Source organism: Phragmites australis, chromosome 6 (assembly GCF_958298935.1).
Source record: "Phragmites australis chromosome 6, lpPhrAust1.1, whole genome shotgun sequence".
Classification (NCBI taxonomy): Eukaryota; Viridiplantae; Streptophyta; class Magnoliopsida; order Poales; family Poaceae; genus Phragmites; species Phragmites australis.
In genome coordinates this window covers 17,151,546-17,174,364 of record NC_084926.1, presented here as the reverse complement: position 1 = coordinate 17,174,364, position 22,819 = coordinate 17,151,546, and the positions used below count along the sequence as shown (strand labels likewise).

Below are 22,819 nucleotides of genomic sequence, written 5' to 3'. Positions count from 1 at the left end.
GTGTTAACTAGAAAATTTAGGTTGTACTTTTTTTTCTTTTTAGAAAGATTTTTAATGAGATAGCCAAAATATCAATAAAGTTGATTTCTATTTTTAATTATATGTCCATATTATTTTAATTTTTAATTTTTGTGTTTTAATTAATTTTTCCGAAAATGACCCATCACCTATTTAGCCTATATATAGCCCACCAGCCTACCATGGTATCACCACAAAACCACTCACGATTACAACTATACATCTCTAATTTTCTATCATGCTATCTCTCTTTTGCTACTTAGTAGTCACTTCAACAAATCAATTACGTTAATAGATTAAGACGTTGAAGACTCATGAGTATGGTCATCAATATAACAATATTTTGAAAATATCAAAAAAATAGACAAAAAAAGATATAAGATTTACTAAGTATAGTATATATAGCAATTAAATATGTGTAAGATCTATAAGTGAAACATGACACTTTAGAAAACCTATTACATGTTACGAGAAAAAAAACTAAAATTCCTAATAAAACCATATAATTTTTAAGCAAGTTATACTCTTTTTTCCTTCGAGTAGAAAGATTTTTAACGAGTAACCCATCAATAAACACATCTATATCTATTTTTTTATAATTTTCTTGATTTTTTTAATTTTTAAACTGTTATTTTTAATTTTTCTATTTTGAGAATTTTTCGAAAATAGCCACGCCAAGCTTACAGTACCTCACGGGCCATGCCATGATCAAGACTCCAGCGCGTGGGCTGGTACGACACTATTCAACCATGCCTAGGTGTACCTGTGCCGACTCTTTGATCGTTCCCCAGCTACAGAAGCAAAGGCGACTGCTCGCCGATTCATTGTTTTTGGTGTCGATCCGCCCATTTCCCCCCTCCGTCAATGGCCTTTTGACACCGGAGTTGAAGGGGAATTGATGGATCGACGCCTGGACTATCTAGATGAGTAGTTTAGTAGCTGTTTAGGTTGTAGATTAGGTTAGTTTTGAAATAAGTTTGTTCGGGTGGTGCCCGTGATGGTGCCTCACCAGATTTTGGTCCTTCCCGACGTATGCGTCCGTCATGACGCGTGTTCCGTTGAGGTTGCGGGGAGGGGTTTCTCTGGCCGAGGTATCGAATTTTGGTTTGATGCTGCCGGAGTACGTCCCTGGGCCTCCATTTTCGGTAAGCCTGCGGTCGGTGATGCCAGGTTGAAGTTCGATCTCATCTTCGACAATGAGGCGGCCTCAGGCAGTCAAGTAGGACCCGTGCGTTCATCGTTTCATCAGTACGTCGACATATTCGGTGTGCTACTTGTAGGAGAGAAAAAAACTACGAAGTTTCTGTATCAAAGAGGACATCGGTTCAAGCTGCATGCTCGACGTAGTCTCTGGCCATGGGCGGCGGTCCATCGAGCAGCTCTTCCGACGAAGGAGACCGAGGGAATCTTGTAACGACCCTTATGTAACTTTGTTGATCCTCACAGGTGTCTTTGTAATGATCGTTCTAGTTATGCAGATATGAAATACACCCCGGTTTTTCTCTCTAAAAAAAAGTGTACCTGTGCCAAGCCAGCTGTTAGGCCCACTTGGCCAGCTCTGTCACCCACCATAGCCCTTCGACTTCCGGCCGGTGGGCCCTCGTCGAGTCTTGGAAAGTTCGAAGTTTTGGAAAGCGGCACGGGGACACCGATTCGAACGCTCGAGAAAGCAAGATGTGGGGGAAGGGGAAGAAGCGCTTCGGCGGCGGCGGCGAGCCGGCGGCCAAGCGCCAGGCCACCGGGGATGATGGACCCTCCGAATCCGCCGGTGACAACATCGTCGTCGCCGAGGTACGTACTCCGCACCGCGCTACTAGCCTACCGCGCCCAATCGCTTGTCAGAAGACAAAACCCTAGAACCCTAACCCGGTGGGTTTTTCTTTTGTGGGTTCTTGCAGATATCGAAGAACAAGAGGGTGGCGGTGAGGAGCTGGAAGGGCAAGGTCTTCGTTGACATCCGCGAGTTCTACGTTAAGGACGGCAAGACCCTCCCCACCCGCAAAGGTACCACGCCTGCTCCCTCCTCATCGCTGTTCAGTACACAAAACCCAGCGGATTGTGTTGTCTAGCAGCGTCTGGCATCCAAAGAGATCGGGCCAGGTCCTTGCATCTTGCATTCTTGCACACTTGTCAGCTAAGATGGATTCTTTTAGTGTTCTCGAAAAAAAAAAAGGTGGATTCTTTTACGGCTGGACGAAGGGCGCTGGTGATTCTGTTCTCTAATTAGTGGAGGATAAGATGGATTGTTTGCTTTTAGCTTAGTTGCGTCTAGCGCGACCACTGACCCATTTGGTTTTTATTTTACAGATTGATAATACATGACTTTAAATCACTATGTAAATCTTTAAACGTATGGATTGTGTTATGTTTGTCTATCTGGCGGCTACAATGTTGATCTTCTGGACGCAAGCAGCATCAGGCATTCGAATAGATTGTACCAGTTTCATGCATCTTATACAATAGTTTACTAAGATATAATTTCTTTTTAGAACTAAGTGAAGGATGCAGATGAGATGAACAGATTGCTCCGAGTTGCTGCTGCCTCCAAGTCCACTGGCTTTTTCATAGAGTGATGGCCATATGTTGAAACTATTATATTAATCTGAACATGTATGCCTCTTGCTAAAGCTAGTGTCACCCATGTTTGAGTTTGGTGGTATGAGGATGTCAATATACCTTCTGTAATATCAATGTGTTGTGTTGTAAGCTCGAGCAAGTTATCATATAGCCAAGTATATAATGAACATGACATCTGGAAAATAACCCCTAGTGGTAGACAATAAAGTTGGCCAACTGGGCCGGCATGAGGCCCGCTACTGTAGGCATGGCACGCCTCGCCAGGCTGTGGCTAGGCCAATGCCATGGCACGCCGTGCTAGCACGGCTACGTCGCCACACCCCGCCCAACCGTTGCCCCAACCAGCCACCCGCCCCATCTTGTCGTTGCCTTGTCGTCGTTTCCTCTCCCGGCCTTATCGCCCCCCGCCCCCCGCGGTGCCCCGCCGTTGCTGTCCCCAGGCCAGGTCGGCCTAGTACCGTGCTTCACGGGCCATGCTGTGGGCTGAGCCTCCGGCACGCGAGCCAGCACAGCATGGCTTGGTTTTGTAGCCAAGCCTGACAGGCCGTGCCTACGCATGCTGAGCCGACCCATTAGGCCCACTTGGCCAGGTTTGGTAGACAACTTATTGAGCAAGAATGTACCCCATCTGATCCACACATAACATTTGCTGCTGCTGTGATGTTAGTAAGTCATTTCCCTTCATTACTTGAAATTTGAGAAATATACCTTTTTAGTCAAGTGATGAAGTAGGGATTCTTATCGCATTTGCTGTATTACCCTGTTTGGCAGTTACAAAAAAGTTATGTTATCGAGTACTCTCTTTTTGGAGAGTGTTTATTCCCAAATTATTATTTTTGCTGCCATTTACTATTTTAAGCCCAGGTCATAGCTTCAAAGTCTCTGAAGAGAGTAGAGAAATAGTTTAAAACTCCAGTATGATTGCCTATTGGTATTCTTTGCTTGAGATGATGACATAGCTTCTCTGCCTAGTAATGTTATTTCCTTGTTCTTCTTTTCAGGTATATCACTCCAGATGGATCAGGTGAGTTGCATTTTTCAACCTTCTACATCTTCTTGGACTTTTCTAGAATATGCGCCTACAGTAAGCTTGGTTAATGGATATATAGATTGTGGTATGTTTGAAATTTGCATGCCACGATCAGAATATCAAGTAGCTGTCATGAAAATTACATGACAAGCTTTGCCATCCTTTTGTGAGCATGGGATATCCTCAGAATATGTGGAAATAGTGCTACGCAATTCTATAGTCAAACAACTTATTACTTTTAATAAATAGTTTTAATGTCAATATCTGTTTGTGAAGTATCTATTCCATTAGCATAATCACAAGTAGTTTAGTCCGTTATCTTTGCAGTCAAAAGTTAATCTCTCACCAGTTACCACACAAATATGCCATGGTTATGTACTTATGTTACTAAAAAAATGCATGGTTATCATTGTTAGCTGCTATTGTTTGTCATGGCAAGTACAATCAGTGCTATGATAACAAGCGCTATGATCTCTTCTCCCTCTCTCTTTGGTTCCTTCTAATAAACAGGTAATTCTATTTGACATCTGCAGTGGAAGATATTAAGGGACAATATCAAAGCCATAGATGAGGCCGTCAAGGAGAATGCATGATAGTTGATAGGAGGTCTGGAGAGGATCACGTAGGGGCAAGCTTTTGCTTATTTAGTTGTGATGCCTGATGTAGGCTAGTAGTTGAAGGCTGGTTTCTGCTGCCCCTATTCTGCAATTTGCACTTGTGCACTTGGTTACCGGTTGTTGAATAGGTGGCAGAATGGTTTGATTTTCTTCCGCATGTGTAGTCTTGACTTTGTACATTGAGACGATATGAGTTGTCTTGTAGCCCTAAGTGTATGATTTGGTTTCTAAATCAGTTTGCTGGTAGTCCAGAACCAAAAATGGGTGTAAATGATGTGGTTTCTATGCTTTGTGATTGTGCCTGCTAAGGAAGCAGGCCTTGAGTGGTAATGCTATGTTCATCTCTGCATGAAGCCCCGTTCTGATTTTTGACATACATTCAGGCATGAGCATTTGCCGAGGGCTGACTGGAGAACGCTGGAATGGAAAAAGAGAAAAACACTGACGGCCCGCTGGTTGGATGGTCACGACTCACAGCAAAAAAGCTTATTGGGTTTGATAGGCCAGAGCGTCATGGCCCAGTTTCTTTTTCGATGGGCAACCATGGCTTGGTTTGGTCCATTCTTTTTCCATGAGCAACTTCAGCCCGTAGGGATATTTTCCATTAGGCTGAAATTTCTGAGGCCATGAACTATGGGCTATGCTAGGCTGGGTTCAACATTCAACAAATCGGCCCGATCCAGTGCAGCTCATCGTCGGTGGAAGCCTCTGCCATTTGAGCAGCAACTCGCTCGTTTATTGCAAGCGAGCAGGCAGACGCTCGGTTGCGCGCCTTCGCAGTTATTGAGCTGTCCTCCCTGGAAGAAGCGTGCGTGGTTCCGGTTGGTGGGTGCCGTCAGTCAACTGGGGAAGTCTTGTTTGTTTTCTTGGTCAGTCATTTTGACCAACCACTCTCTTGATGTTACAGCGGAAAGACCAAGCCGCTTCTCCTTTTCGTTGTCAGGAAAATTCTTTTCCGGAGAGTTTTTGTTTTCCATGGTTATTCCATTTCTTTTTTTTTTCGAGTAGGATAGAATTATGTTAAACCCGGCGAAAAAGTACATCCCCTTAACATAAAAATCCTTGGAAAAAGGAAGAAGTTATAACCAAGTTATCTTCTTCTTTTCCAGTGCTCTCTGCTATGTTTCATCATGCTGCACAGGTGCACCCCTGAGTTTGGAAGCAAGCCTCCAACCGATGCCAACGAGGGACCCCAACATTGGTATGCCGCATAAGCCAACACCTCGGAATCACGCCAAGATGCACCTAAATACTCTGAAAGCCTATCGACGATCTGGTAAACAAACCCATCACAGAGGAATGAAGATGTAGATCTCCAACTCAAACACATGGAACTATAGAAGAACTAACCTCCAAAACGAAGCCCTCGAATGGGTCACCACCGTTGCCAAAGAAGGGACACACTTTTTTGTCCATCAAGCCACTGCCGACATAGGAAAACTTAACCACGGAGGAATGAGAAATTATTTGGAAAAATTCATAAAGCTACCAGATCTAGAAGAGGGCTTGGTCCCCGCACCTTCTCACCGCCGGCGTCATAACTTAGTTTATGAATTGTTCTGTTATCGTTTCATGGTTATTTCATTGACACAACCAAGCGGTGGGTATAAGGTCTGAGCAGTGGATACCAATGGACTATCCGATCTTCTAACCTAGTACCCCCTTCATCCATCGATGTAAGGTGCATTGTGATTCGAAAAACTCAAACGTTGCAAGTTTTGACCAACAATTAGTCAAAATATATGCATATTTAGTATACAAAAATTGCACTAATAGATTCGTATTCAAAGGGATTATAAGATGATATTGATTTTGTAGCAATTGACAATATATTGCAAGAGAAATTAAATGTCAAAATCTACTTTCGAAGACTTTATCATATCAGAATATGCCTTACAAATTAAATCTTTGTCCATCATCACCTCATACTCATAAGTAAATGTCTAATATAATTATGAGGGATTGTGTCAACATTGAAACCATGGAATGGCTTGGTATACCTTGCTATATTTAGAGATATTTGAAACCAAACACCCCATTAAGCCAACTGGTCCGCCCATCTATTTTTCTTCTTTGGACTAGACTAGCACAAGTTGTATAAGTGTATGACAATAGGAATTTTGGAGCTCATCGATATCTTGTAGAATTTCATAATTGCTGCCATATACATTTCCTAATAATTGATATTTTTATAGGAACACATGTTCACAGATACATACATGGCATTTTTACAATTCTCCGTAAATATTTCAAGAAATGTCATTCTTCCAAATAAGCTATCTCCTCCATTTTTCTTTCTATACTTATGTTGTTATGTGTGCTTAAGATATTATCGAAGTGTCTTGTCAAACATGATTGCATGATCATGCGTCCTACGGTTGGTGAGGTTGGGGTGACGAACCAAGTCCTAGTGAGGCCGAAGGCTAGTTTGAGAAAGGATGTATATGATTGCTGCTAAGCATTTGGTTCTGATCTGGAATTGTAGGTGCAACGCAGGATTGAGTCATGTCATTCCTTGCCATTGGTCGATGTCTCGAGGAGACAAGAGGATGACTGTGAGCATTGGTAGAGGAGTCAGCTAAGCGGCAACGCATGATCCAATTGGCAAGAGGAGAGAGGGGGGGGGGGGTATGGAGGACGATGGAGAAAAGAATTTCAGGGTCAAGAAATAGTTTCGACGGGTGTGGGCCACATGCAAATAAATTAATAAGGACGGTGACATATTATGGAGCTAGTAATAAGAAATTGTGCGTTTGTAGTAACTTTCTCCGGTTAATTCTGTCTCTTGATCACATGAAAACAATTTGTACTAAACAAAACCTAATAGAAATTTGCATGGAGGAGAACAGGCTCAGTAACTACAGCCATGAGGCTGACAATGTAAGAGGTGAATCGAAGGGAAGACGAGGGCAAAATAGCCGAGGTAACAATGAGTAGAGCTGGACGTGGGTGACAAATTCTACAGAGGTACATTTTGGTTGTCAAGGGCAAATTTGGGAATTTAGACAATATACACGGCAGTATTTGCGAAATTAGACAATATGTTGGCATATTTGTAAATCTAGCACTCGTATTCGGTATCTCAAAATCCGAAATTTGGATTTCGGTAACTCAAATTCCGAAAACACCCCGGACCCACTGAATTCGGCAACTAAGGTGCCGAATACGGCAAGTGCCGTATTCGGCACCTTAGTTGCCGAATTCAGTGCATCATGTCACTTTCACGTCGTGTTGATGCTTTCGGTGCGTGCCAACGGGGGTTGATGCTGCTTTTGCGCTTAATAAAATGCCCTGCCTCACAGAAGAGAGAAGGGAGAAGGGAGAAGGGAGAAGAGAGCAGCAAAGGAGAGAAGGGAGAAGAGAAGAGAGCAGCAGTGGAGAGAAGAGAGCAGCAGCGGAGCAACGCTAGGAGAAGCAGCTCGAGCAGATGGGGCAGCCGGAGAGGATCAACATGAGCAGCAGCCGCGCTCAATTTTCTTAAGGTAAGTTCTTAGATTACGTAGTTAATTAGTAATTGTAATTAGATTTTTCTTAGTTCGTTCAGAAGTATATTAGTCCTTTCGTCAGTATATTGTTAAATTCATTCAAGTACATTTGATTAATTATATTATTTTGATAAATTAGAGTATTTAAATTATTGATTTAGTTGGGTTATATAATTTTTATTAGTAAGTGTGATTAGATTCTTTACTTAATATAGTAACATGAATTTACGTGATTTAATCTAGGTAATTAGTTTTATTAAAGTAATATAATTAATTAATTAACTTGATTAATTAGTTTAATCACTTAGGTTTGGTAGAACTGTAGAAGATAGTGTCCAGTAGCAAAAAAGATGTATATTAGTTGTATATTGCACTATTTAATTAGTATTATTTTTGTACTTATTATTTATTACATGTACATTTATTTAGGAGATACGGTATGATTTTCCATATTTATTATGGAGAACGTCCCACAGTTTTGCACGGGAGACTTGTAACAATTCAGAACTGCCAGCACATAGAGAGTTCGGTTGAGGTACCTATTGATCTAGATGGCCTGAAATCACATGTTATGCGCCTTTTGCGTGTGAACCAGCAGTCCCATACTGTTGTCCTAGAGGGTGTACGGCCGCGGCTTGTTCCAAATAGCTCGGTCGTTGTCCATACGTTGTTCGAGATGAGTAGGAACAACGCATGGGCTTTGTACTCACGCAAGGCATTGGAGGAGAACTTTGATATGGCGGTGTATGTAAACATAGTGTCACGACTGGTGCAAGGTGATGCAGTGACCACTGTGGAAGGCTCAGGCCAGCAGGTGATGCATGAAGAGGATGGAGGGCATGTCGGGGAGGGCAGTTCCAGTAGAGAGGGAGGTAGAGTGGACCCTTGTGAGGTCGATGCAGGATGCATGGATAATGAAGACGGTGGTAGCGGGGATGAAGAAGCTGCTGACAATGATGACCTGGTCCCAGCGATCCAGTACTTTCGTGGTACTGGGGTCCTGGAGTGTGTCATCGTTGAGTATAACACCTTATCTAACTGGGGATATCAGAATAGTGACATTCAGGTCGGGCAACAGTTTCGTAACAGAGGGGAGGTCATCCACTTTATTAGCAACTATGCTGTAATAACAAGAAGGGACAACAAGTACGCCCGGTTTAACCCTACGGAGTATGAGGACAGGTGTACCAAGCACCCGAATTGCCCTTACTTCGTACGAGCACATCAACCGAAATATGAGAACTATTTTGTGATCAGTAGACACACCCCACATACATGCAGCGAAGAGGCTATTAGGAATGTGAGCCACATCGTTGATGCGAGGTTCGTAGCCCAACTCCTCATCACGCTTATTGGCACGAAAATTTGTTTGTCGCCAAAATCGATTATGGGGGAGGTGCACACTAAGACTGGCATGCTTATCAATTACCACACCGCGTGGCGAGCGAAGCAAAAGGCGTTGAAGATGCTGTTTGAAAGCTTCGAAGAGTCATACAACAATGCTCCGAGGCTGCTGCAGAAGATTGCCATGACGAATCCAGGGACTCAGTGGGCCATGGCGGATGAGCCGATCAGGCTAGATGATGGGTCATATAGCACCACTGACCGATACCTCATTAGGTTTTTCTGGTCCTTTGGACAATGCATCGAAGCATTCAGGCATTGCAGGCCGGTTGTATGCGTGGATGCCACATTTCTGAGCGGCAAGTTCCATGGTACCCTTATAACAGCAATGGCGGCGGATGCAAATAATCAGATCATTCCTCTCGCCTTTGCAATGGTTGAGAATGAAAACAATGATAGTTGGCTGTGGTTCCTCACCTTGGTGAGGACACGTGTCGTGGGAAATAGGAAACGAGTTTGTGTCATCTCAGACAGCAACAAGGGCCTTCTGCATGCGTTGGACGTGCTGCATGATAGCACAAACTGCTCCATTGCATGGCCTGATGTGGAGAGAAGATGGTGCATGCGACACTTGGGCGCGAACCTGTACACAAGGTACCACAGCAAGTCGCTTGTAAAGAGATTCAAAGGGCTATGTCTTCAGAACCAGCAGGCGAAGTTCAACGAGATATGGAGAGAGTTAAATGAGACCACTCGCAAGATGATAGCAGACCAGCAAGCAGGGGAGGATCAACTGCGGGCGCAAATGGTTGGGGGCCAAACTATCGTTAGTCGTTCACGTGGTACATTTAGCCAGTGGATAGCGGGGAAGCCTGCGGAGCGTTGGGCCCTTATCCATGACACTCATGGTGCCAGGTTAGCGCATAGAATTGTAATGATCATATTGTACCGATTCTTATGCAAATAGCCATTCTAAAATTATTGTATCCTATGTTAGGTACACCATCATGACAACGAACATAGCGGAGGCGTTCAACAATGTCCTAAAGGGAGTACGGGGCCTCCCGTTGTGTGCCATTATTGAGCTCACATTCTACAGAACGGCGGACTACTTTCGAGACCGTGGTAATGCTGCTATGAAGTGCAGCACACGGTTTGCAACTAAGGTGGAGCAAATCATATCAAGAAGGAGGAGCAAGGCACACTTTCATCGGTCGAGGATCTACGACCTGGCCAACAATGACTTTGAGGTCATGTGCCACCGTAGGTATGCTTCAGGGTATAGCGCCGGGGACACCGTGCAGCAATGTCAACTTGGGCCTAATGAGGTGAAGTGCACATGCAATAAGCCAAAACTGCATCATATCCCATGCTCGCATGTCTTAGCCGCTTGCAGGGACATATGTGGCAATGACGGATCACGGTACGTATCACCGTACTTCACGATCGATGCATTGAGGAGCACATGGCTTCCAAAGATGCGGTCCTTTAACATCGGAACCAACTACAAATCGATCGAGGGGCCTAAGTGGGTACCTTATCCACGAGCATGACGCACAGATCCTGGAAGGCCTAGATCTACGAGGCTGTAAGGTGACATGGATGAAGTAGATGCTGTTGATGGCCTACGCAGGTGCAAACTTTGCAAACAACCTGGCCATGAAAGGAGGACTTGCCCGACCCGTCAGTAAACTATCAGCCCACTATCAAATTGAACTGTCTTAGAGACTTTGCATTTTATTTTGTTCTTATAAGCTATCCGCAGAAATGGTTTGTATTGTAAAATGTTATTCACCTGTTAGTTGTACTACTTATTTTGCATTATGTGGTTTGCACTGTACCCCTTTAGACAAGAAGTGACCACACGGCTCTGCTTGAACTATGAAATGACAACACCTCTAGCAACAACCATTGTATTGTAAATGTAATTTTATTTATTTATTTCGTGTTTCTTAAATATTCATGGATCCGTGTTTTGATGCAGAGACAGAGCGTTATAGTCAGTGAGCAATAAATCTATGGCAGGATCCTCTAGTACAAGCTTTCCATGGACACCTTCAACTATCGCTATAGCACTTAATGCCTCCTTACAGGTTGTGCGTGAAGGAAACGATGATCCCTTAAAGGAGAACAACATAATCTAAGCCGTGGCAAAATTGCATGCAAGACCCATATGTTCCAGGTTAACCGCGCCGCTCCAATGTGTAACCACCGAGGACCTCAGGGCCCTCTTGTATCACCGGCGTCAAATGTATCTGAGGGTCCGTGAACTGGCCGACCATCCTTCTGTGATAGGTTTCTCTAGGAGGCACATAACGATAGTAATGTCGTCGGACCAGTATGCATCCCATATTCAGGTATGTCATATAAACATTTGGTCACCCTACTTATCTTATTTCCATTGATTCGAATGGTCCTCTTCCGCGTCAGGTTTTCCCGGAAGATGAACAGTTGATCAACCAAGAAATCTCACACTTCTTGGCGATGTATATGCTCTTCGGCGGGGGTGTGATGCTTGGTTTGCGTAGAAGACGACGACAGTCAGCGAACCAAAGGGGTACAGAGGCGACCTCTACGAATCATCCAGATAATGACGAGGATGAAGACGATGACGATTTCATGCCCCCCATGCCTAGACGTTCCAACAGAAATACAAGAGAAGGTTCTAGGAACACTGCAAGAGGACGTTCACGCACAACATCGAGATGCCATACTTCGGAGAAACCTCAAGATGATGACGACGACGACGATTTCATGCCACAACGACCCCGCCCTCCGAGGCTTCCATCTCCGGAGGACACCGATGACCCTGAAAATGATGATGGATTTGCTCGTACTCATTTTTACAACTTCCCAGAACCACATCGGAGACGACAACCATCTTACCCGGATAGCTTTGACCATCACACCTGGCATTCTTACACTAATTTGCGTCGCCACTTTCCTTCGCCCTAAGCATCTATTGTAACCCTGCATATTTTATTCCCTTAAGGCATGTACCGGGTTCCATGCTACTTATGCTTTACAACTACTATTATTTCCTCTGTACTGAGAATTTCTTACATTAATAATACAGTGAATAGGTCATAATAGGGATGACCTCGACATTAAAATCAATATTACATGTGTCATGACAAATTGCACTGGCTACTCAACGGCAACGATGCCTCACACAATCCCCAGGAGTGTAAGCGTCTGGCAGGTGTGTGGCTCTCATCCCAGCAGCCTGCGCAAGCCCCTGCCTTGCGTGCCCTTGGTTGTCTTCATCATCATCTGCCTGCCCTGTGGGAACCCCACCGAACGTGTATTCCGCCCCGCTAACTCGGCCATGCATGTACCATGCCGAAGGATCCTCGTGCGGAAGTGTGGACGGCCCTAGAACGTGCTCAGATGGAGTCCAATGTGCCGAAGGCTCGCCATGCTGGTACCAATGTGACCTTTCAGGTTCATCGAGATCTTGGGAGGACTGTCCGCAGAGTAGATCAGTGAAGGTGGCGGAGCTTGCATTGCACTAGCCCAGTCAAAATCTCAGTACTCTAATTAAATAAACTAAGTACTCTAATTAAATAATCTAAGTAATATAATAACGTAATTAAATAATCTAATTTGTATAATCTAAGTACTCTAATTAAATAAACTAAGTACCTAATTAAATAATCTAAGTAATATAATAACGTAATTAAATAATCTAATTTGTATAATCTAAGTACTCTAATTAAATAAACTAAGTACTCTAATTAAATAATCTAAGTAATCTAATAACGTAATTAAATAATCTAATTTGTATAATCTAAGTACTCTAATTAAATAAACTAAGTACTCTAATTAAATAATCTAAGTAATATAATAACGTAATTAAATAATCTAATTTGTATAATCTAAGTACTCTAATTAAATAAACTAAGTACTCTAATTTAATAATCTAAGTAATATAATAACGTAATTAAATAATCTAATTTGTATAATCTAAGTACTCTAATTAAATAAACTAATATAATTAAATAAATGTAATTGAACGGATTAAACAATCTACTTCCGAAAGAACTAATCTACTTCGAAACGGACTAACCAAATAAGCTAATTACTCTAAATATTATTACTAACCTAAGTATTAAATAGGTAATCTAATAACTAACCGGTACGAAAGTGAGTGCTCTCGAAGTATTAAACTGCCGTTGCTGCTGCTCACGTTGCTCCTCTTTTGCTGCTTTCTATACTCGAGCTGCTGCTCCTCTGCCGCTCCTCGCATTCCTCCTCTGCTGCTCCCTTCTCTGCTCTGCTGCTGCTTTCTTCTCCTCTAGCGACCTCAATTTATTCACCTCTCCACAGGCCGTGCCAAAACATGCATGCATCAATAATTCACCGGCCGCCCGAACGTATCACGGGGTGGAAAAAATGAATGACGTGACGTGAAAATGATTGATGTGACGCGGCAAAAAGAAGGATGGGATGCTGGCCGGTACAGTGCCGTATTCGGCACCTCAGTTGCCAAATTCAGTGGGCCCAGGGTGTTTTCGAAATTTGAGTTACCGAAATCCAAATTTTGGATTTTGAGATACCGAATACGAGTGCTAGATTTACAAATACGCTAACATGTTATCTAATTTCGTAAATACAGTCGCATATATTGTTTAAATTTCCAAATTTGCCGGTTGTCAAGTGTACCAACGAGTTTAAGCCGTACGTGACCAAAAATGCTGCCTCGAACTAATTTGTCCTCTCCACACCTGAACCAAGAACTCCACACGTACGGGGAACAGTACACGTCAAAAGGGCAGAAAAAAAATGGAGCATGAATCCACAGCTGTGGAAAAGCGTTAAGTCACCAGCAAGGCAGCAAGGTCCACGCGCCACCGCCCGCAATCTCCTCTCCCGGTCTTCCAGAGAAGGCGGGGCCCACCCACCTATGCCGACGTTGACCTGCGCCATACCAAGCAGGTGGGTTATACGGAACGAAATTTTATAAGATCTGAATTTTTGAAAGATTCATTTTTTTTATACGACATATATCTTCTGCTCTCTCTCCTATATATACATCAGTTATTGAATTAAAGAAGGAACAATATGAATCAATATCTCGCGAGAATATTTTACGTTCGAATCTTATAAAATTTCCTTCCGTGTTAGATGGCTCGCGCGTCTGTCCGCGCCATCGCCAGCGTCGTCCCGCGGAGCCAGCCTGTTCTGTAACTGACTCCCCGATCCCACACGACCGCTGTCCCCACACGTCAACCAGACCACGTGCCTTACGTCGTGCGGACGTAGCGCCGAAGATATTTTGATGCATGCGCCCTTTTGTAGTCTGGCCCCTCCACCTGCCTGACATACCGACCAACTCCACCGCGTGTGTATGTGTAGCTGGGATTGGATATTCGCGCACGAATTTTGATGCAACATGAGTGGGCACGTCCCTGCGATGTGGCAGTTCAGTTTGGGTTGTTGCTGTGATGGTGCGGACATCCCCTGAACATGGCTGAACCGCTCAAGTCAAGAACCAGCAAGGATAACCCACCACCACAAGGTTCACAAATGTGTTTGGTACTCGAAAACCTGCCACTTGGAGTTACCAAAAAATCGGAGTTATCGTGAAAATCGGATAAAATTTGGTGAGAATTTGGATAAATTCATTTGGTTAAATTTGAATTTGGCGAGAGTTCGGACCGAATCGATGAATTAGTAACCGGTCGGTTTACACCAGTTACTGACCGTATTGACGAATCGACGAATCAGTAACTGGTCAGTGACACGCTGCGAGGAGTAATGTTGATGGGAATCCAACATGGCACATGTTCTGCGCCAAGAACTCTGGCGCGGACCTTTCATGTCCCACGCTAGAAATTCTGGCGCGGACCCCCTACACTTAAAGCATCACGCGGGTCTGTTCTACTTCTATTCTCCACGCTCTTCTTCTCTGTTCGAACCAATGAACAGGGGCGACTTCCCCTCTCCCTCTCTCTTCAGCACCCCTCTCAAATCCGGTTTTTTTTAACCGTGATTTGTCATCAGAATAGTCTTGTTTAGGTAAACCTGTCCATCTTCTATTATTTTCTCCTTCGATTTTGCTATATTTATGTGGGTTTGAGTGGAAACCCTATATGTAATTTGTGGTACGAAATTGCCCATTCTAGTTGATGAATTATGGTTTTGAATGGTTATAAATGCAATGTAGGTTGCATATGATTGAACATTTGTTCTGGAACAAAATTTGATACTATATTTAAATGCCCGTGTAATATGATGTTGTGATGGGTTACAATGTTGGCATAGAACAAATTGATGAAGTTGTGCAATGAATTTGCTCGTTGAAGTAGTAGATAGTGAATTTGTGGGTTGAAGTTGTGTATAATGATTTTTTAGAAGATGGTAACTAAATTTATCACGTAAGATTTGGTAGAGTTGAATGTAAAATGTTTGGTGCATGTCAAATTCGTAATGGATTGGTGTTTATGCAGTTGTATGATATGATGAACCATTTGTGACGTAAGCAAAAATAGGCACACATCGGTAAGGAGTATCCCGATGTTAGTTGTAAGGATGCCCCCGTTCCTCCCGCTCTTCCCGTCCTGACTTGTGACTGTGGTAAGCCTGTCGTGGTCCTTCAGTCCTTACATAAAGATACTGCTAGGCACGCATACTACCTGTGCAAGGATTATCGTGTGAGTGTATATTTGTTACAGGTTAGGGTAGAAACATATGACATTACTTTTGCTGACATGATGTTTTAATAATTTACAGGAGTGAAAGATGTGCTACTTCTTCTAATGAATTGATTGGCCTAAGATGTATGACCCGAGGATTCTGAAGGTGGAATGATTTACTCAGTATTCGAAGCCATATGATAAGTTTATTCGTTGAGTTCCTCCACTAAATCCACCAAAACTGACGGATAAAAAGAAATGAGAATTGAGGGGAAAACATGTAGCGGATCCTTTGTTGTGCAATTATGGGAAGCAAAGCGTGCTTTGTGAACCTTCTAGGGTTCTCCTTACTTCTGTTGTGAAGGAATAACAAATGTAAAACTGGGTATGGTTGCTTGTTTACAATTTGAATGAGATAGAATTATATGTCATGTATCTTGTATCATGAATTTGAATGTAGTACTATGGTGCTACTTGTAACTTTCGGGATTTGTTGTATGGTCCCGATGGTGAATGGATAGAGGAGGAAGAGGATAAAGTGAAGGGCAAAAAGGGTGATAGAACCACATCATCCAAGGAGAGCTATGGAGGGTCAAGAGGCAGCAACTAAGGTGGTGCAGATGGAGACAATGAAGACACTTGTTGCTAATTTGTCCGTGCTTCTCCCGGACGATGATGATGATGAGTTGATCTATGATGGGTCGGATGATTAGTATTATGGGTTAGTTGGCTGAGTATGTGGTTTTGTTGGACATATTATTTGTTAGACGTAATGTTGTGAACTATTTATGAGCTTAATGTGTAATCATCGACGATTGTACTATGAACCATATCATCAACGATTTGTAAGCTTAATGTGTTATCGCCAGTTTGCATGACGAGCTTGATTGGTCAACGTGGCTAATTTGGTTGATTCTTGTGCACTTCCTACTAAACGCCTTGGCCACTACACCCTTCTGCTCCCTTCTCTCATTCACCAGCCTATCCCACGCAGTGTTGGTTCCACGCCAAGGAGATCGGTGCGGAAGAATGGAAGTTCTACACCAAAGAATTTGGTATCAACACATGTGTGGGGATCCACAACACTAGTGACTCTCCATGTGCCGCGATTTGTCTTGCAGGCCCGGACCATCCACACACATCCAATTCTCTCACATTGCATAGTGTATCGCACATTACAATTAGAGTGAGCTACTTTATGTAGCCGGTTGTGCTTCACGAAATACTCTTGGAGTCACATCTTCAATAATGGCATTGTGGAGAATTTAATACCTTTCTGCACAAGTGGTCTTTGAGAAATGTCAGGTACCAAGGCTGTAGTATGACCTCCATCTACTACAACACCTTCGATCCCACTAAGGTCCCTAAATTCAGAGACATAAGGATGGTGGCCAATCATCGACTTGAAAGTATGGCAATCCTCCTCCCTCATGTCGTCAACTGTACCATCATCATTGGAGTCCTCCTCGTATTCAACCTCATAAGGGACATCGTCTGCTATCATGTCACCAAATACAAGATGGTCCAATTCATCGGATACCCTTGCTAGATCAAAGTCATTCCGTACCAACTTCCTCTTGGCTGCACAACTTGCTACCTCTAAATCAGCATCGTCCCTACAACCAACTGTTGATGCATTGAACGTACCAACCTCTTGTGCCAAACGCACTAAATCACTCTTCAATACCTCCTCTTCACAAGCATCTGCAATTGCAAGTTAGGACCACCATCCTAGCGCAAAGGCTAGCTTGCACCTACTTCAACCTCAGTATCTAATCGCTCGTCAGCCCAACACATTGCATTGATGGCTTCAGGACATGGAGACTGGTTTAAATCCAGTCCAACCTCAGCATGCATCTGAACCACCTTCCTTACCGCAACCACCTCAAGAGTTATCCACTAAGATTTCTTCACCGTGTCCACATATGCTTCCCACTCTACGTCACCCTCTAAATCAAGCATTAATTTGTGACTATGGCCATGACCCACATCACATCTTCCTTGCAATTCAATAACTATATCCGGTTCATTCCACCCCACCGTCTCCTTCGCTCATTCTACCAACTCAACAAACTTAGAACGGTTCTTAAAAACTACAACCTTCAATCTCATACTGCTGCTAAACTTAGCACTTCCATCATCACTTTGCAAAATTTCACCATCATAGTGCACACGAACTATTCTTTCCATCTATAGCAAGACATCAAAACACAACATATAAGTTGTTTGGAAAAAATAAAACACAATATTTATGATGCGTCAAACAACATGTACACACTATATATGATCATATGAATACACAATATCACAAATTATCAATGCATAACAATAAACCCTCACTTTTCAAATGAACCAATACAATCACAAAACAAATCTACATTTATCATGCACATACATATAAATTTCATCAAAAATTAAATAAAATTGCAATGATATACAACCCTAAATTACCAATAACCAATTTTTTTTTAATGAAATTAAACCAAATTACATATACAAACCATATGCTACCTACATTGCCCCACACATGAATCCAAACTACAAATAAAACCCCAAAAATGAGCGCTTTTTCATGGATTCCTACCTCTAGGGTTTACACCAAAATCACCCTAAATCGCCACAAATCAAGACAACCAACAAGGGGGAACATATGAGATTACCTTGAAGACCTAATCCCCACGCAAGTCCACGATCAAATCGCGCCCAAAATTCTTGGATTTTAGGAGGGGTGGAGAAGGGAAGAGAGAGCGCTGGTTCGAACAAAGAAGAAGACTGTGGAGAATAGAAGGAGAATGGGTTCGCACGGTGCTTTAAGTGTAGGGGGTCCACGCCAAAGCTCCTAGCGTAGGACATGAAAGGTCCGCGCTATAGTTCTTGGTGCAAAACATGTGCCACGTTGGATCCCTATCATCATCGCTCCTCGCAGCATGCCACGCTGGTCGCAACATCCACGCGCAGACATGGCTAACATCCGCGCCAGGGCCTCTGGCGCGGAGCTAGGGGGTCAAAATTGAAAATTGTTTAGCCGCCGATCCATTTTCAAAAAATAGTTAGCAAAAAGGGTCAAAATAGGAAAAAATACCCACATTACTCAAATTTTGACGAAGTTGAAGGAAAATCATAAAATATTATAAAAAATCACAAAAAAATAGAAAAAAATATGGTATGAGATTTGCTATTTTTTATTTAATTAGGAAATTTTTTGGCATGACCTTTGCTATATTTTGGATATTTTCAAGGAAACAAATTGATACTAATAGCAATATGAGCATGACTATATAATTGTTTCATCGAATATATGCATACATTATATAAGTAGCACCTCAAATTAATAAATATGTCGAATTGTCCATACAAAAGCTAGAAACACAGTCACATATCATCCATCAATACTTACCAAAGTGATGATCAATACTTAAGGTGCAGTTTGAATAGTATCCACGTCACTTGCAACCTACGAGATAGAAAAAAATCAGTACATTACCATGATATGCAAATAAAGTAGTTACAGAAAGTAAATTATCATCACCTGCAGTACCACCAGCTTCTAGGGGGTGATTAAATTCGGCTGCATTGTACTCCTCAGTGGATATGAGCATTATCCATCGTGTAGATAGCAACTCTGTCTTAAACTCTGCCCAAGTTTGTCCGTCCATACAGAAGTGGTTGGACCATTGTCCTTGTAATATGGCATAAAACTCAGGGTCTTGCCACTCATAGACCCACTGAATAGGAGGCTCTGACTGAGCATCGGGGACATGATAGTGGTACGGATATGATCCAGAACTACTCTTCATGTCATAGTTATTGGAATAGCCTCGTGTATGACATGCCTTTGTGAGGATGCGACATCGCAGTCTTGGTCTCGTGTGGCATGCAAAAACTAACTCTCACCAGTGAATTGCACAAGAGCAACGATAGAGGACGGGCGTGGAGGAGCACCGTCTGCCTGATCGTCATCGTCATCACTATCTGTCTTTGAGCTGCTGTCATTAGACTTTTGGTAAGTTGGACCCTTTAAGGCACTATCCGTGCTCTCATCATTTTGCACTTGTCTTTTACCTTTACCCTTAATTTTCTTACTTTTCTTTGGATGCATAATTTGCTTCTTTCTCTTTCTCATGTGGGTGTCACCTACAACTTTAGTAGCCCATTGTGACAATGTATGTTCTCCAATTTATCGTTGCAAATCTTGTGGGTTAATTGTGTTTATCACCAGGTATGTGTCCTCCTCATCAAGCTCTGAGGCTGCATTTTATCTACCGGTCTCCATCCAATTCTGAAGCGGATTATTCTCCTCGTTCAATGTGAGCTCCATAAGCTGCTGAAATGGATCATCATCAACAGTAGACCTGATGACTACATCCAAATTATTCTGTATTCGCAAGTTGTAGTTTACAAATACTAACTTATGGAGCTTCTTGTAGCTTAACTGGTTGTGAACTTTCGTGTGGATAAATGCAAATGTACTCCAATTCCTCTCACACCCACTAGATGAAGTGCACTAAGACACTATGTGCCTAGCAAGTATCGTTAGTGTAGGTGTAGACGAACCTAACATAGACCACCATTGCGTTACAAGTAGGTAAAGTGATATAACATTTAGAAAAGTAACAATTAGATATGTCAACGCAATTCGTACCTGGTGGAATCCTATCGTCACAAGCCATCCGTGAAGTGAGTGGACCAGTGAATGATCGAGACTTTGTCCGATATATTTCAACCTCATTAAGTGCTTTTGCGGTAGTACTAACATCGTCCATCCTCTCGAATGCCTCCAAGAGATCTTTGAACAAGTTTGGACCCATATCATACGCTGCAAGTTGATGATCAAAGCTTTAGTATCATAAGAATGCAAGTGATAAGATTGTATCACTGGCATTCACGTAGGTCCCATTCGTTAGATCATACATTCTGTGATCGACAACTGTCATGTACTTTTCTAAGTTATCCCTATTATTGTGATACAACAAATCATACTCATACTTGACAACAGTGTATCTCATGAGAACCTCACTCAATGTTGGCATTTTGTCTTGATTAGCAAATCGGAGGAAGGCATATAGCGATTGAACATAATCAACAACCATTTTAAGATTGTCCCACCATGATAAGTTGGATAGGCAACCATGTACATATCTTTTAATGTCAGAAACAATGTAGTGAGACTGTTGCAGCTCACTAGATGTCATCCATTGCATGAATCAATCCTTTCGACGTAGAAAGCTTTCAAAAATAGATAGTTTATACCGAACCTCGTGGCATTCTACTTCACCAATTCTCCACCAATCGCGGTCTTCATCATTTTATGGAGCTCGAAATGATTGTAAAGCCATCACGATATGGACCTTACATTTTGAATGATAATGTCGTGGTCTTTAAATTCACTAATTGATTTCAACATTAAATTTATCGTATACGCCACATAAGGCTGCCACACGATAGCAAGATACTCTCTTTTAATAATCCGACATGCCTTTTTATAGTTGGACTCGTTATTAGTCACGATCTACACAATATTTTGTGGCCCCACATCATTGACCATTGATCTTATCTTCTGCATAAACGAATCAACCAAATAAATATGCAAGAATTGCAATACTAAGTTGCCAACTCAGCAAAATAATGTACATTGTTCAAATACTTGGCATCTTGGCTGTAGCCACTCGCATCTACAGACTTGTGAAAAAACATACGACCATAGCAATATAAAAGAAAATTAATAATACTCATATGCGTCGGTCCAGCCCACGAATCACACATGACGATCACACTATACTCTAACCATTCTAACTTCCACTTGTCAAATATCTTCTTCAATACACTCTCGTTCTCGTCCAGGTACTTACTATCTATATCCCAATCAGTTAGAGATAAGGCACCCTCTCCTGTTATAGAACAGATAGTCATAAGTCAAAAAGAATATAATAACAATAAAATTCATTACAAACTTTATCACTCACCTCATTTCTGCGTCTTTCACTATAGCAATAAAGAATGTGTCGTCCACCCTTCTACCAGGAATACTTGAAGTGTGAAAAAATTTAGACCATGCCAAACCAATAGTTGTCTTTGCATTCTTTCCCTTCGCACTTCATGACCCGGTGTCAATCCTCTGCTGCACATGAGCTTTTACTACAACAGTATTGTAATCCCTGACATTTGGTGGTGGCTCCCTAATTGAAGATGTCCTCCTAAGCATGCTCTTTAACACATTGCTTGCTCTGGCTCTTCCACTACCACATCCATGCTCATAGGACCCACCTGCCCTCCTCCCGAACTCTTTCTCTTCCCTAAATTGAGCCATGGCACACCGCACCTGTTTCTCTTCCATCTCCTCATTATCTCTTATCAAATCTAACTGAACTCTTGCTGACTCTTACCTCCAAAGCATGTCCTCAGACCTTCCCTTCCTTTGATCTCTTACCCTATCCAGCTCATGCCTGCAGTAATCACACACATCTGGAGGCACCCTATCACAATGTATAATATTCGATATGCGTCCTACCAAATGTTCTTTCAACCTTATGGCACCATCGCCTTTCTTTTCCTTATTGCAGTAATTGCACCTAAACCCTGGGGCCAAATTATCCCTATGCTACCACACCACATCTCTATCCGCCATCGATTACTGCAAAACAACATATATCATCCTATTAGCATTCCACAAATTTCAATAGTGAGTAAACATTAAGTCAAACTAACTACTAGGCGCTAACCAACGCTATCAAACACTAACCAACCCTAACAACCAAAAAACGAACCCTAATCGACACTAATTAGTTTGTATATATTGCTAATCATGCATACATGTCTCAAGAAACAATTAACTTCATCAAAATTAACTACCCTTGCCACTATAACGTATTAACCGAAGTGACGGCCTTCTAAGCACACATTTCGACCTAATCAAGCGAAAAATCGCTACAGTTTTAACGGTTATCGATTGAATCAAGCGAAAAATCGCTCGACCGTCAGCGTTGCCTCTGTGGTCGGTAACAGCTTCTTCTCAGTCTGTAATCAACCCTTATCACTTGGTAACTGCTCCTTCTCACCCGAGATTGCACTGTCTCCACTGGATTTGCACGGTGGCGTAGTGGATCTAGATGG

The 22,819-nt window shown here is 42.5% G+C and overlaps 1 protein-coding gene across 1 annotated transcript; it reads left to right on the top strand.

Annotated features, from left to right (window-relative positions):
* The first annotated feature begins 1,634 nt into the window (after window positions 1-1,634).
* Window positions 1,635-4,503, top strand: LOC133921984 (RNA polymerase II transcriptional coactivator KIWI-like). Its single transcript, XM_062367121.1, has 4 exons — window positions 1,635-1,809; window positions 1,917-2,022; window positions 3,597-3,619; window positions 4,159-4,503. Exons 1-4 carry the CDS (start codon window positions 1,693-1,695, stop codon window positions 4,216-4,218), a joined length of 306 nt encoding a protein of 101 aa, XP_062223105.1. The 5' UTR covers window positions 1,635-1,692; the 3' UTR covers window positions 4,219-4,503.
* Window positions 4,504-22,819: the final 18,316 nt, after the last annotated feature.

Excerpts from the sequence above, each read along its gene's own strand:
- LOC133921984 (XM_062367121.1), top strand. The coding sequence starts at position 1,693 with ATGTGGGGGAAGGGGAAGAAGCGCTTCGGCGGCGGCGGCGAGCCGGCG. Across the intron at positions 2,023-3,596 it reads GACCCTCCCCACCCGCAAAG|GTATATCACTCCAGATGGAT; the intron begins GTACCACGCCTG and ends TCTTCTTTTCAG. Across the intron at positions 3,620-4,158 it reads TATCACTCCAGATGGATCAG|TGGAAGATATTAAGGGACAA; the intron begins GTGAGTTGCATT and ends TGACATCTGCAG.